At 40.2% G+C, this 13,805-nt stretch overlaps 1 protein-coding gene across 1 annotated transcript; it reads left to right on the forward strand.

The window, feature by feature from the left end:
- Positions 1–7,894: 7,894 nt before the first annotated feature.
- Positions 7,895–9,810, forward strand: LOC140817881 (uncharacterized). Its single transcript, XM_073177675.1, has 3 exons — positions 7,895–8,127; positions 8,758–9,145; positions 9,466–9,810. Exons 1-3 carry the CDS (start codon positions 7,895–7,897, stop codon positions 9,808–9,810), a joined length of 966 nt encoding a protein of 321 aa, XP_073033776.1.
- Positions 9,811–13,805: the final 3,995 nt, after the last annotated feature.

Here is a 13,805-nt window from a genome sequence, read left to right on the forward strand (position 1 = left end):
AGTTAAATGTTTACATGGGTAGTACATCTAGTGTGTTCTATTTGCATGGTTTATACTTGTTCGATGATGGCGTTGAAAGGAGCATGAATGAATATCAGAATTTTTATGTGCATAATGAGTACAATTTTAAGGAGAATAAATTCTTCATTCTATATTCATTGCATGAGTTACGTACTAGTAATGCATATAGTGGAGTTTTAATCTTTGATAAAATGCATCATTATATGTGTTGGTTACATATGAAGAGGTATGATAAGTGGTGTAGTGAAAGGTGCATTGCATATAGGGAGAGGGCACCTGAGTTAAATTCTTATATCATGCATGAACTATGTCTTATTCCTAGTGAGCTATGGTCGTACACGTGTATGGATTTCATTTTTGTGTTAACTAGGTCTAAGAAGGGGAGAAATTTAATTTTCGTGATGCTTAATGGTATTTTATCATTTGGTGCCATTTTTTATTTGATGTTTGGTAAAGTTGATGAGTTTGTAGGAAAGACAATGGTGATGTTGGGAATTCCAGTGCTAAGGGAGCGGGCAAACGATAGCGTCTACAAACTTGAGCTTAGAGGTAAGCATGTTGATAATATCGTCCTTATTATTACTAACTTGCTTCGTTTTTGTGCAGGGGGGCAAGATTTGAGGACAAATCTTTTTGAAGAAGGGGAGTATGATGTGAATCTAGCCGGGCATGGTGTTCAAATTATTGATAAGCAAGGGAGAAGGGCTCGTGATGCATGGGAGCACGTTGGAAAGCCGAAGGAACATTATTCAAGCATTATTTTGAAGAACCGAGGCTGCACGGACCAGTACACGGGGTCCGTGTCCATTACACTTGAGGAAGAGAAATCCCGAGCCTACACGGACCCGAGCACGGACCTGTACACGGGGTCTGTGTCCACTACTTTCGAGAAATGAAAATTACAGTGCCTACAAGGACCCCCTTCCGGACCTCTACACGGGGTCCGTGTCCTTTACGAATTGGAGATAATATTTTTCTTAAATTAGAGTTTTAATTATTTTGGCAAGTAGATTTGATATCTTTTGATTTTGAGACAATATATACTCGAAAATTTCATCATTGTACACAACATTGATTATTATTCATCTTTTATGATATTGAGAATTCTCTCAACACAAGCTTAAGTTTCGTTATAACTTTTGCGTTGTATCAAATCAAACTTATCAAAAGATTTATCTTTTGTGGCGTTTGTCGATCGATTTTCACGAGGGTTGCCAAGGGCGGGTTCTTTGGAGGTTCTCTTGAAACGCGATTGTTTCTCTCGTTGATTAATTGTTGCTAGACCGCGTGATCTAGAGGCGATTATCACACCTATCCATTACTTGTTTCAAAGATCGAGAAAACACAACCGTTTCTTTATTCCATCGAATCGAGGGCGTGACTCAGATTTTGGGCGCGTTTGCTTTTCGTGTTTGAAGAATCGCATCAAAAATATTATGGGAGGTTGCAAGATTGTGGGAGTTTAATTGGCAAGATAATTCTTTACTATCTTAGAGTTTGTTAAATGATTGATATCAAAAGATTTTGAGGGCTGATAGAGGGTGCATTAGGTCGAAAATTGAGTCTAGGTTCAAGAAGAAAATTGCTTAATTAATTTATTTGTCAGTGATTTAAAAGTTGGGAGAATATCTTCCTAGAAAGGATTAAGGGAATGATAATTAAAGAATGAGTTGTTAAGTTAATTTAAATCTTTGAGATTAGGGGATGGCCGATTTTTAGCTTGTAAAATGGGGTGGAAGATTTCTTAAATATTAATTAGTGGAGATTAAATTTTTTTTGGGAATTATCTAACAAGGAAAAGATATGGAAAAAAGATTAAGGTTGAGTTGTCAAAGAAAATTTTAAATATTTTGAATTGTGATGACCGAAAATTATCATCTAAAATTTGGGTAGGAATATTGTTTAAATATTAATTAGTGTTGAATAAAATTTTGAGAATTAACTATCATGAAATGGATAGGGAAAGATATTAAATAAATGGGTTGACAACTAATTTTAAGTTAATTAAAGAGGGGCCAAAAATTGCATAAAAAATGGAGGGAAAATATTTCTTAAATATTGTGTTTTAAATCTTTAGTGTTTTATCTACTCATTAAATATTTTAGAGAATTAAGGAATTAATAATTAAACTATATTTACTACTTATCTCAACTCTAATATTCCTTAAACCTTCTTTTACAATAAATTAACTTATCATTTATCTTAAATAAATTTTAAGAATGTTTTCTTAATATTAAAATTTATATCTTTACTCCAACTCCGGTCCGGCCTCACTTAATTAACTGAAAAGCTAGCACTTAAACTACTGAATAAAATAAATATATTTAAAGAAAAGGATTTAAATACTCATGCAATAAAATCATTTTAATTTAAATACTAGGAATTATGCATGGCTTATACGTAGTCTAATTTACGGGTTCTACAATAATACTAGGTTTTAATGTTGCAGGTGATGATGATATTGAGAGAGACGCTGACGTTTGAGTGGATCGAGTATGACAGTACGTTCCCAAGGGACATTTATTTCTGCACTAGATTGATAGGCAAAGTTTAAAATATTTTGCTAAATATTTTATTAGTGATTTTATGATTTATTTTGAAGTTATTTTGATCATGTTAAAAAATAGGAGTTGAATTTTTGTAATTGACGCTTTTAGGGATTTTATTCACTTAATATTTAAATTATTAAATTATTTTGGTTTATGGAAATGTTAAGTTCTTTATAAATTGTGATATTTGAATTAATAGATATAAAAAAATGAGTAAAATTTCAAAGTTAAAAAGCGAGAGTCGTTTCATAGACGTTATAGTTGGTATCAGAGCAAGGGTCCTGTAAAGGCCCTAAAAACTTCTTGCTTGAAAATTTGCGGAAAATTAAAATTTTTTTCTTTTTAAAAGAACTTAAATGGCCTCATTCATAAAATCACTGATGAATCAGTTCAATGTTTCAAAAATATTGCAGCGGAAGAAAATAAAGTTGCCAAAAATAACAATTTTAAAATTTATCCAACGAGTGATAAAATGTTTGCGGAATAAAATAACAACTGCTGCACTGAGGTCCTCGGGTGCCACTACTGCCGACCCAAGCTAGCTCACTGGTCCCCGCCCTCGGCCCTGACCTCATCAGTACCTACAACAATCAAGTCTAGTGAGCCTAAAGACTCAGCATGCATAAATCGCAGGTAACGAGTAAAATCTGAAGTAAAATATGCATGGGATAAAATATCATGTCATGAGGCATGCTGAAAATAATCTGTACTCATGCTGAAAATAAACTGTACTGAGAAATTATAATACGTGCATAACTGAACTGATAATCACAGTAAAAATGTTTGCTCCTTGGAGCCCTGTACTGAAATAACTGGTAAAGTTTTCTGTTGAGATTATGTTTTACGCCTGTGGCCACTGAACTAAGCTGAAACTGATCGGTAACTGGCTACCGGGGAGGCTGAAACTGAACTGAGCTGGCCGGTCACTGACGACCGGGTGGTACCATACTGAACTGATCGGTCACTGGAGACCGTATAAAATAACACTCCCACATAGTGAATGAACCACAAGCCATATCGCATAAATCTCAAAAATATCATTTTCTGTTTTCATGCACGTAATATAATTTAACTGGCATAATGAAAAATCCTGTAATTTACCAACTGGATTGGATTGGATCGTCCTCAGGCTCGCTGCAACCTAACTGTGCTATGAAAAATATGCAAATGCTAAAACTTGCCCAACTATGAAATTTACGTACAAAAGATGCGACTATGACGCCTAATGACTTCGTATTTAATCATGACTCTGAACCAAACCCGAACCAACACTGAACCGTCATTTAGTCATGATTAAAATACGCTAAAAATACTGAAATAATGCTCCTAAAATGATTAGGGTCGAAATCTAAGTGAAATGGAGGCCAAAACACGAAACGCTCTTTCGAGAGTCAATTTGGCACATCGCACCGTAAATTCTCGTACGACCTCAAAAATGATCCTAATGACGAACGGTCAAAAACATGACCTTCCTAACTCAATGAGGCACTGTCCAGTCCAAGGCCATGGGCTAAAAGCCAACCAAGAACTCAAACGACGCCTCTGAGCAGCAGCATACTTGCTGTCAAAAATACAGCAGCTGCGTACTTGTTTTCCTTGTGTCGTTTTCGAGGCTATTAGCCATTGGGGCTTGAACCGCCAACCAAAACCTCTCACCAACATCCCGAGGAATGATGTGAACCATGGCTAAGGGCCCTAGGCCAGCCACAATCTTCACCATTCCAGCAACCAACCGAGAAGATCCATCGAGAGCACATTTGATGCGCGTGTGGTGTGATTTGCTTGCTTGTTGTCTCGTGTCGTTCCAGTGGCCATTTGATTGACCATGGCACGATCTAGACATCTTGGGGCAGGGTATGAACCGTGGCTAAGGGCCATAGGCCAACCAAGATCCATACCAAACCACACAATTCGAAATGCATGTGCTGTACAATGAGAAAGCCGAAGGGGGAGAGGGGGACTGTTCTAACGTTTTGTGTAAAAACCGATGATCCATGGGCCAAGCCACCAAAAGGGCGACTTAGTCACGTCTTAAACATGCTAGGGGATTGATCCAACCATGGCTAAGAGCCCTTGGGGCAGCCAAGATCAGATCAAACCCTCAAGACAAGAAACTGAAATTATGAAACTCAAAATGACACCGATGGAGAGCTGCTGTCAATCTCGATTTCCAGCAAGCATGGGGGCTGAAGGAATGGACCATCATGGTCCTAATGCATCCTACTACATGTCTATAAGTCGCCTTGGGAGCCTGGAGTCGAGCCATCCACCTGAAACCACAAAACAAAGGGAAACCGTGAACTGCACAAGGAAAGGCCGAAATCTGCATTTATTTTCTTTTGAAAAATCTGATATTTGTTCGGTTTTTGCATGATGAAATATGATCATGTACTGGAAAAATACTTGCTAATATGACTTGATTGAGGTTTATAAAAGTATATACATGCCTTGGATTCGTTTGAAATAGAAACGAAAAGAAGAGACGAGACGGCGCGGAGGAGTGGAACGTTTCTCTTGATTCTTGCTCTCGGTTTCTCTCTACTCCTAGGCTATGAACTCACGACTTCTACAGTGAAAATGGATCTGAATGATGAGGTAATTCGGTGGTGAGGGAGGGGAGATAAGTGGTTATGGGAGTGAGGAGGATAGGTGCAAGATATTAGGATCAAATCAAGACCAAGTCTTCATGCATTTAAATTTTGAATTCTAGTTTACTATCAACCCTTTGTTGGATGCTTCTAGTAGGGATGGCCGATTATTCCCTTGATTTTTAGGCTAGGATAAGTCCATTAATTAATTAAATGGTGCTCCCAAAATTCTAGAATTATCCTACAACTTACATGCAAAGAAATGGTCAAAAGGTTGATGAGTTGGCAATTGAATTGCCTAGCAACTATGGGGGCCGAAATTTAATAATAAAAGGTAGGGGAATTATTTCCTAACTAGTAAATTTATAATCCTTAAAAGCTTTACTTATCCCTTAATTAATTTAGTGAATAAAATCCTTAATTAAGTAACTTAAATGAACTAATTTTCTACTCACCTCAAATAATTAAAATAAATCATCAACCCTCCTTTTTAACTTAAATTAACTTATTTGCTAGCTAAATTAAATCCTGGAAATATTTTCTGAAATCTTAAATTTATCTCTAAACTCCAACTCCGGTCCGGCCTCACTGAAATAACTGAAATGATAAAAATCAAACTACTGAACTGAAATAATAAAATAATTAACTTCGAGAAATGCATTTAAAATAATTATGCAATGAAGTCAATTTAAAAATCTAGAATTATGCATGGCTTATACTTCTACTGATTTACGGGTTCTACAGGTCCTATATAGGGTTGCGTCACCGCCAGCTTCTGCAGCTCAGTCTTCAAGCCTCAAGTATGTAAGTTTGTAAGATTTTAAATGTTTTATATCATTTACTGCTATCACCTGCATGATTACATGATACACATTTTACAGTGATTTATAGTACATGTTTAGTTGATTACATGATTTAAGGATTAAATATTTTGAAAACTTGATTAAATTTCTTGATGCATTACGTTTAGAATTTGGACTATCTTCAGATATCATACCTCCCAGACGTGCCCCTAGTGCTGACAGACACGATGATACCACTACCACCACTACCAGGGGACGCAGCTACTCGAATCCTCGATGGCATTGCTAGACTGATAGAGCAGGCACAACAGGTTCCTCGACCCCAGACAAACATATATGAGCAGTTCACACAGCTCAACCCGAAGGAGTTCGGGGGTACCACTTACCGTTTCATGGCAGAGGGTTGGATTTGATCATTGGAGCTACATTTTCAGTATATGCAGATGAGGGATTGCGACAGGGTCAGGTGCGTCACTTACATGCTGAGAGATGATGCATTGCTTTGGTGGGAGGGAGCCGCTCATGGTGTGGATTTAGCTACCCTCACTTGTTACCAATTCAGGGAGATCTTCTACAATAAATATTTTCCAACTAACCTCAGGGGTCGCCTGACGAGGGAGTTCATGAGTCTCCGACAGGGGGACTCGTCCGTGGCAGAATTTATCAGGAAGTTCAACAGGGGCTGTTACTTTGTGCCCCTTAATGCAAGAGATGTCGCTCAGAAGCTGAGGTATTTCATCGATGGTTTGAGACCTACTTTGCGCTTGCACGTTATGCTGAAAAGACCGACGGGCTATGACGAGGCCACCACTTGTGCTTTTCAGGCGGAACAGGCTCTGAGGGACATTGATATAGAGATGTAGCGGAAGAGGCATTGGCCCAGTCTAGCTCACAGCCACAGAAGAAGCAGTTCACAGGGCCACCGAGGCATCAGGGGCAGCAGAAGCCCTAGGGACAGTTTAAGAGGACCGGACAGCAGCGGTCACCACAGGCACCAGGGGCTCCTAAGCCAGAGGAATGTCAACCATGCAAGCAATGCAACAAGTTACACTACGGAAAATGCATGTGGGGCACCTTCAGATGCTTTTTATGCAAAGAAGAGGGACACAAGGCAGATGATTGCCCTAAGAGCATGGGCCCCATGAGTGGCAAGGCCTATGTGATTCATGCGAGGAGGTAGAGGCGGAGCCAGACTCTACATTGATCACTGGTAACCTTTATGTTAAGAATTTTAATTTACCGCTTTGATTACATAGATTATGTGATTGTTGTGGGAATTATTTTGGGATTAAGAACCTAGAATAAATTAGGTCGCATGTTCTAAATAACTGGACTTAGGGATTGACTTGAATTGATTAAGGGTTTAAAGGACCATATTGCAACAACTGATAGTATGGGACCTAATTGCAAAATCGAATTTTAAGGGTTGTTTTCAAACTTTTCGAATTTTTGGGCTCAAATTCTTAAATTTCAAAAATTTTAAGGTTGAATGGGGCTAAATTCGAAATTTTTTGGGAAAAAAAATGCAATTTTCGAAATTTTTGATGTAAAATTCGAGATATTTGTGTGGGTGATATGAGTAAATCAGTAAATTTTCCAGTATTTTTGGACAATTTCTAGTAGAAAATTTATTAAGTTTCAACACGATCAGAATTGATGGTATGTTTTGTCGCAGAAAGGATATAAATTTCAGGTGTAGCCACATATGCATTGCTAGACTCCAGAGCTGCACATTTGTTTATATCCGAGTCTTTTGTCAAGTGACTAGGAATCATGCCAGAGGCTATGGATTTGGGATTCAAAGTATCGATTTCATCCAGAGATCAGATGTTTACCTCACATGTAGGGGGAAATTGGAGCTTCAGTTACAAAGGAATGCGGTGCAGACAGATTTGATTGTGCTACCGTTGCTGAGTTCGACATTATTTTGGGTATGAACTGGCTCTCTTCAAATGGAGCTGTTATAGATATTCGACAGAGGTCATTATTTGTCCCACCACCCCGCGGTAAGCCTTTTATATCTGAGGAAGCCAGACATCAACAGATTCCTCACATCATTTCTCGCATCTGTGCGAGGAAGCTCATGAGGAGAGGCTACCAGGAAGTTTTGGACAGTATCGTGACAGCATCAGAGCCACTAGTGAGAGGAAAGAGGAGGTCAAAGTGGTTAGGGACTTCCCCAGTGTTTTCCCATACGATGTTTCATGCATTCCACCAGACAGAGAAGTGGACTTTTCTATCAAGATTTTTCCAAGTATCATGATGATTTCTAAGGCACTTTATCGTCTAGCACCTGCAGAGATGAAGGAAATGAAGGATCAGATACATGATTTGTTAGATAAGTGTTTCATTCGCCCTAACTTTTCTCCATGGGGGGCACCGGTACTGTTTGTTAAGAAGAAAGACGGCATCTTCGGCTCTGCGTTGATTACAGGGAACTGAACAGAGTCACAGTCCAGAACAAGTATCCACTGCCCAGGATCAAGGATTTATTTGATCAACTTCAGGGAGCATCAGTATTCTCCAAGATAGATATCTGATCAGGATACCACAAGCTCAAGGTGAGAGAGTCTGACGTGCATAAGACGGCCTTTAAGACACGTTATGGAAACCATGAGTTTATGGTGATGCTCTTCGGATTGACGAATGCCCCAAGGATTCATGGATCTCATGAATCGCGTGTTTCAGCCATATTTGGATCAGTTCGTCATGGTTTTCACAGACGAAATCCTGATCTACTCGAGGAGCAGAGAGAAGCACAGTCAGCATCTGAGGACCGTACTGCAGACTTTACAGGACAGGCGAGTTCTGGCTAGATAGAGCGGAATTCTTGGGTCACACTGTAACCCGAGATTTAGTGGAGGTCAATCCCAGCAAGGTTGAGGTAGTCCGAGATTGTCCAGTGCCTAAGAGTGTGACAGAGATCCGCAGTTTCTTGGGATTGGCTGGACACTACCGGAAGTTCATTCAGGGCTTCTCTTCTATTGTGGTGCCTATGAACTCCTTGACGAAGAAGAATGCCAAATTTATTTGGGGACTCGCATGCCAGGAGAGTTTTGACAGGCTGAAGAAGGCATTGACTTTAGCACCAGTTCTAGCTATGCCATCAGTACAAGGAGAGTTTGTGCTTTATACAGATGCTTTGAAGCTCGATTTGGGCACGGCTCTGATGCAGCATGATAGAGTTATAGCCTACGCGTTTAGCTAGCTGAAGTTCCATGAGAAGAACTATCTGACTCATGACCTCGAGCTAGCAGCAGTGGTGTTCGCCCTTAAGATTTGGAGGCATTATCTATGGGGAGAAGTGAAAGATTTTCATTGATCACAAGAGCCTGAAGTACTTCTTCACGCAGAAAGAGCTGAACATGAGGTAGCGGAGGTGGCTAGATCTAGTGAAATATTATGGCTATGACTTTAGCGACTATCCGGGTAAGGATATTGTGGTTGTGGATGCTCTGAGCAGGAACAGTGATCACTCAGTTATAAGTACTGACATAGTTGCAGGCAGAGATTCTGAGGTTTGAGCTTGAATTTTATGCCAGGGGCGATGCCCCTAGTCTTTCTACCGTGACAATGCGGTCGACACTAAGAGACAGAGTTCAGGAAGGACAGACTTCTGGCAAGCAGTTACAAAACTGGAGACAGAGGGATGAATCTAAGGGCCGAAGGCTGTATCCAGTTGAGGACGACACAGTCAGATATCGTGACCGATCGTGGATTCCTAGCAGTGATTCCCTGATAGCAGATATCTTGAGCGAGGCCCACAGCACCCCGTACTCCATCCATCCAGAGAGTACGAAGATTCATAAGGATCTTCAGTCTCTCTATTGGTGGCCGGGCATGAAGTGAAATATTCGGCTTTTCATCTTCGAGTGTTTGACGTGTCAGCAGATTAAGGCCGAGCACCAGAGACCTGCAGGAAAGCTAAGACCACTCTCTATTCCCGAGTGGAAATGGAATAACATTACCATGGACCTTTTGACGAGATTAACAAGGACTATCGGGTGATATAATGCCATTTGGGTGATAGTCGATCGGCTCACCAAGTCAGCACACATTCTACCGATCAGTAATACTTTCACCATGACTCAGTAAGCAGAGCTATATATCAGAGAGATAGTAAGACTGCATGGGATTCCAATGTCCATCATGTCAGAAAGGGATCCGAGTTTCACATCTGCATTTTGGAAGAGTCTACATCAGGCATTGGGTACTAAGCTGCTATTCAGTACTGCCTTTCATCCTCAGACCGACGAAAAATTAGAGAGGGTGACACAGATATTGGATGACCTGCTTAGATCTTGCATGATCGACTTCCAGGGCAGCTGGGAGCCGAAGCTACCTCTCGTGGAGTTTACGTACAAAAATAGTTATCAGGCATCCATTGGCATGGCTCCATATGAGGCATTGTATGGGAGGAAGTGTAGGTCGCCCGTTTATTGGGACGAGGTTGGAGAGAGGGCAGAGTTGGGACCAGATATTATCAGTCAGACTGTAGAGTTAGCGGTCAAGATTCGGGACAGGATGAGGACCGCACAGAGCCGACATAAGAGTTACACAGATCAGCGGTGCAGGGATCTCGAGTTTGAAGTAAGGGAACAGGTATTCGAAAAATTCGCACCGATGAATGGTGTGATGAAATTCGAAAGAAGTGCAAGCTCAATCCTAGATTCATAGGACCGTTTGAGATCCTAGAATGAATTGGGACACCCGCATACAGAGTTGCATTACCGCCGAATCTGGCGGGAGTTCATAATGTGTTCCATGTCTCCATGCTGCGGAAGTACATGTCGAATCCTTCGCATGTGCTGAACTTTGAGCCACTCCAGCTGACACCGAACCTATCTTTCGAAGGGAAACCCACCTATCTATTGGATAGATAGGAGAGGAGGCTTCGGAACAAGGTGATCCATATGGTCAAAGTCAAGTGACAGAATCATTCCGAGGAGGAGGCTGCTTGGGAGGTTGGGGCTGAGATGAGGAGTCGCTACCCGGAGTTATCCGTTATGTTTTAAATTTCGATGACGGAATTATTTTGGAGATGGGAGAATTGTAAGGTTTAGGAAATTCGAACTACGTAACTTGACCGCATCCAATCTAAGGTTTCATTTAAAATATGTGTTTATTGATTTTTATGCATTTAATGCTTGATTATTGCATGGCTAGGTGGTTGTTTCATTGTTTGTTAAATTTTCATGCATTAGAGTTTTAAATTGCATTTCGCGTTCGAACGAGTAACGGAGACCGGGGATAAGAAGGAAAAATATTTTTATTGAATAATTAAATTTAATAATTTAATAAGAGGTGTTTTTAAGTGTGATATTCAAACTTGGGCTTTGGTTGGGTATTTTTACTCGTGAGATCATATTTGTAACCGATACGCAAAATTTAGCGAGCCAGGTGACTTTTTGAGGGTTCGAACAATATTTTCAAAAACGTATCTAAATGAAATATGTATCGAGAGTGTTACTGGGCTTGATGGGTTTTTTTAGTGCTTAATGGACCCAAAACACTTTCAATCCATTTAACTTTTATTAAGTTCCCATTTATGCTTAAAATTTTCTACTTTAACAATATCTAATCAAAACCTAAACCTAATACACACTCTTGGCCGCCCTTCCCTCATTCAACAACCTCCATTCTCTCGAAAATAACCCGCAGCCTCTCGATTTTCTCCCTAGGTTTCAATAAGAGTTCCTTCCATGCCTCTCCGCTGCAAGTCTTACGCGCATATCTTCAAGTTTTTGAGCACACAAACATTAAGGCACGCCATGTATCTTTTTTTCTCATCATTTACATAATTTATATGCTGATTTATATGTATTTGCATGTAGAATGCTTTGATTTATCTCATGGTATTGTTTTTGCAAAGTTTTGACACGAAATATGCATTTTCTTGACTCATACTCACGTTTTTGTTATGCTTGTGCAAGGGGACTGCCGACTGGGGTTGCTAGTGGGCTGTCATCGTCGAGGATCATGGTGTTTAGGGGCTGTAGTCAAGGGTTTGGTCAGGATGAAGGGTAGGTCGATTGGTTGGGTACGGTTTAAGGCTTAGGTTGGTTAGATAGGGGAAAGTGAGTAAGACAGCGGTGCATGGACCGTTCCTAGCCTTGGACCAGACCCTGGTGGGTCTGAGTCATGGTCTAGGATGGCTCGAACGCTACTGGACTTGGTCACAAAGCCGATCGAGTGTCAGGGATCAAGGTTGGTAGCAGGTGGAGTTTCTTTGGTGGCTCTCGGGTGTTTGCATCTTGCAGCATGCATGGGGCTGTAAAATTGGGTTAGGTCGTCCAAGAGGGTCTCGAGGTGGGCTAGGGAGGGTTGGTTCAGGGCTGGTACTCGTTGGTTTCGGCTAGAGTCTAGGAATCGGTGTATAGACGCAACTAGGTTTTAGTGGTGCGTGTGCTGGAAAATTCCAGCAACTTTCAGGCATGTTTCGTAGGCCATAAGGGGTTTGAAATGAGTGGTTTAGGAGCTGGTTGTGTAGATTCAAGTCATGGTTTAAGTTGGGAAAAAATTTGGTTAAATTTCGGGTTGATTCACGTTAAAACCGAGACCCCGGTCCAAGTTTTAAAACTAATCGTATAATTTTTAAGAAGAGCTCGAGTTTACGTCTAAGAAATACTTGTTATTATGTTTTGAGGTGTTTTAAAGAGTTTGGTAGGCTTCAGGTCAAAATTTTGAGGTCCAGGGGTAAAATGATCAATTAAGGTTTCGAGGGGAAAAATGAGTCGAGCTTTTAGTGCTGACAGCGCCCTAAACACGATTTGACATGTTTTAAATATTTATGTTATCACAAATATGACTTTTTATGTAGAAATGAAAAATACGTTGCATGCTTGATTTTAAGGTAAATTTACGTATATGCATGATTTTATTCATGAATATGATGACATGTTTTGAGGCATGGGAGTTGGTTGTGACTAATACGATGATACAATGATATGATGATATGTAAGGCCAAGGCTTAATTGACCGGTAAGAGTGTCAATGATGTCCCCGCCGCCTGGTACCATGGTTATACGTAAATGGATTCATCGCCTAATATGATGATACAATAGTCACAACTAATTAACGGAATTCAAATTAAGGAAACGAACACATATATGTTTGATAGGATCGGTTAAAGGAAAAGGAGTGTTTAGAAGGGGGGTTTGAATAAACACACATGATTTTTAACTCTTTTTCGTGTTAGAGTAGGTGTCCGACAAGCCAACTTGTGGCTCGGGTTTTATTGAATCTGTTCTAAAACATTCTTTATTTTAATAATATTTTACGATTTTATTCGATTATGGCATTATACTTTATCTGTATACCCATGCAAGCTGCATAGATAAAGTCCTTGAATATACAATAGGTACCATGAGATCTGCATCCCAACGTAAGATCATGAAACTCATTAGAAAGCGTACCGTATATTCTAAACAGGTTCTTAGTCGATTCAGCCGCCTAAAACAAGGATAAAGGTCGCTTGAGCTCGAAACTAGCATCTGTGGAGTAAACACCATGTTTCATTAGTAAGAGCATAGAGATGTCCATTCACACAGATGGGTGATAATATGATGATGCACTGAATAACCCTCCCTCAGACTGTCCAAGTGGTTCTCACTTATCGAGTGGAATAGTCCGCAGTTAAGGTTGTACACTATTAGTCCTTTGACCCGAGACAATGTAAGGGCTATATGTACTAGCATGCACTTTGATCCGTTTACCGACTCTATTGAGGGTCATCAGGTGGCGATGTTGGGTGTAGTTAAGAAATACGTAGGAGCAAATACATTGTAGTCGGGGATTCACCGTTTACCTATGGGTAAAGATATCCTATGTGGTCTGATGAGTCA

The sequence above is a fragment of the Primulina eburnea genome, chromosome 17, assembly GCF_022965805.1.
Source record: "Primulina eburnea isolate SZY01 chromosome 17, ASM2296580v1, whole genome shotgun sequence".
NCBI classification, from domain to species: Eukaryota; Viridiplantae; Streptophyta; class Magnoliopsida; order Lamiales; family Gesneriaceae; genus Primulina; species Primulina eburnea.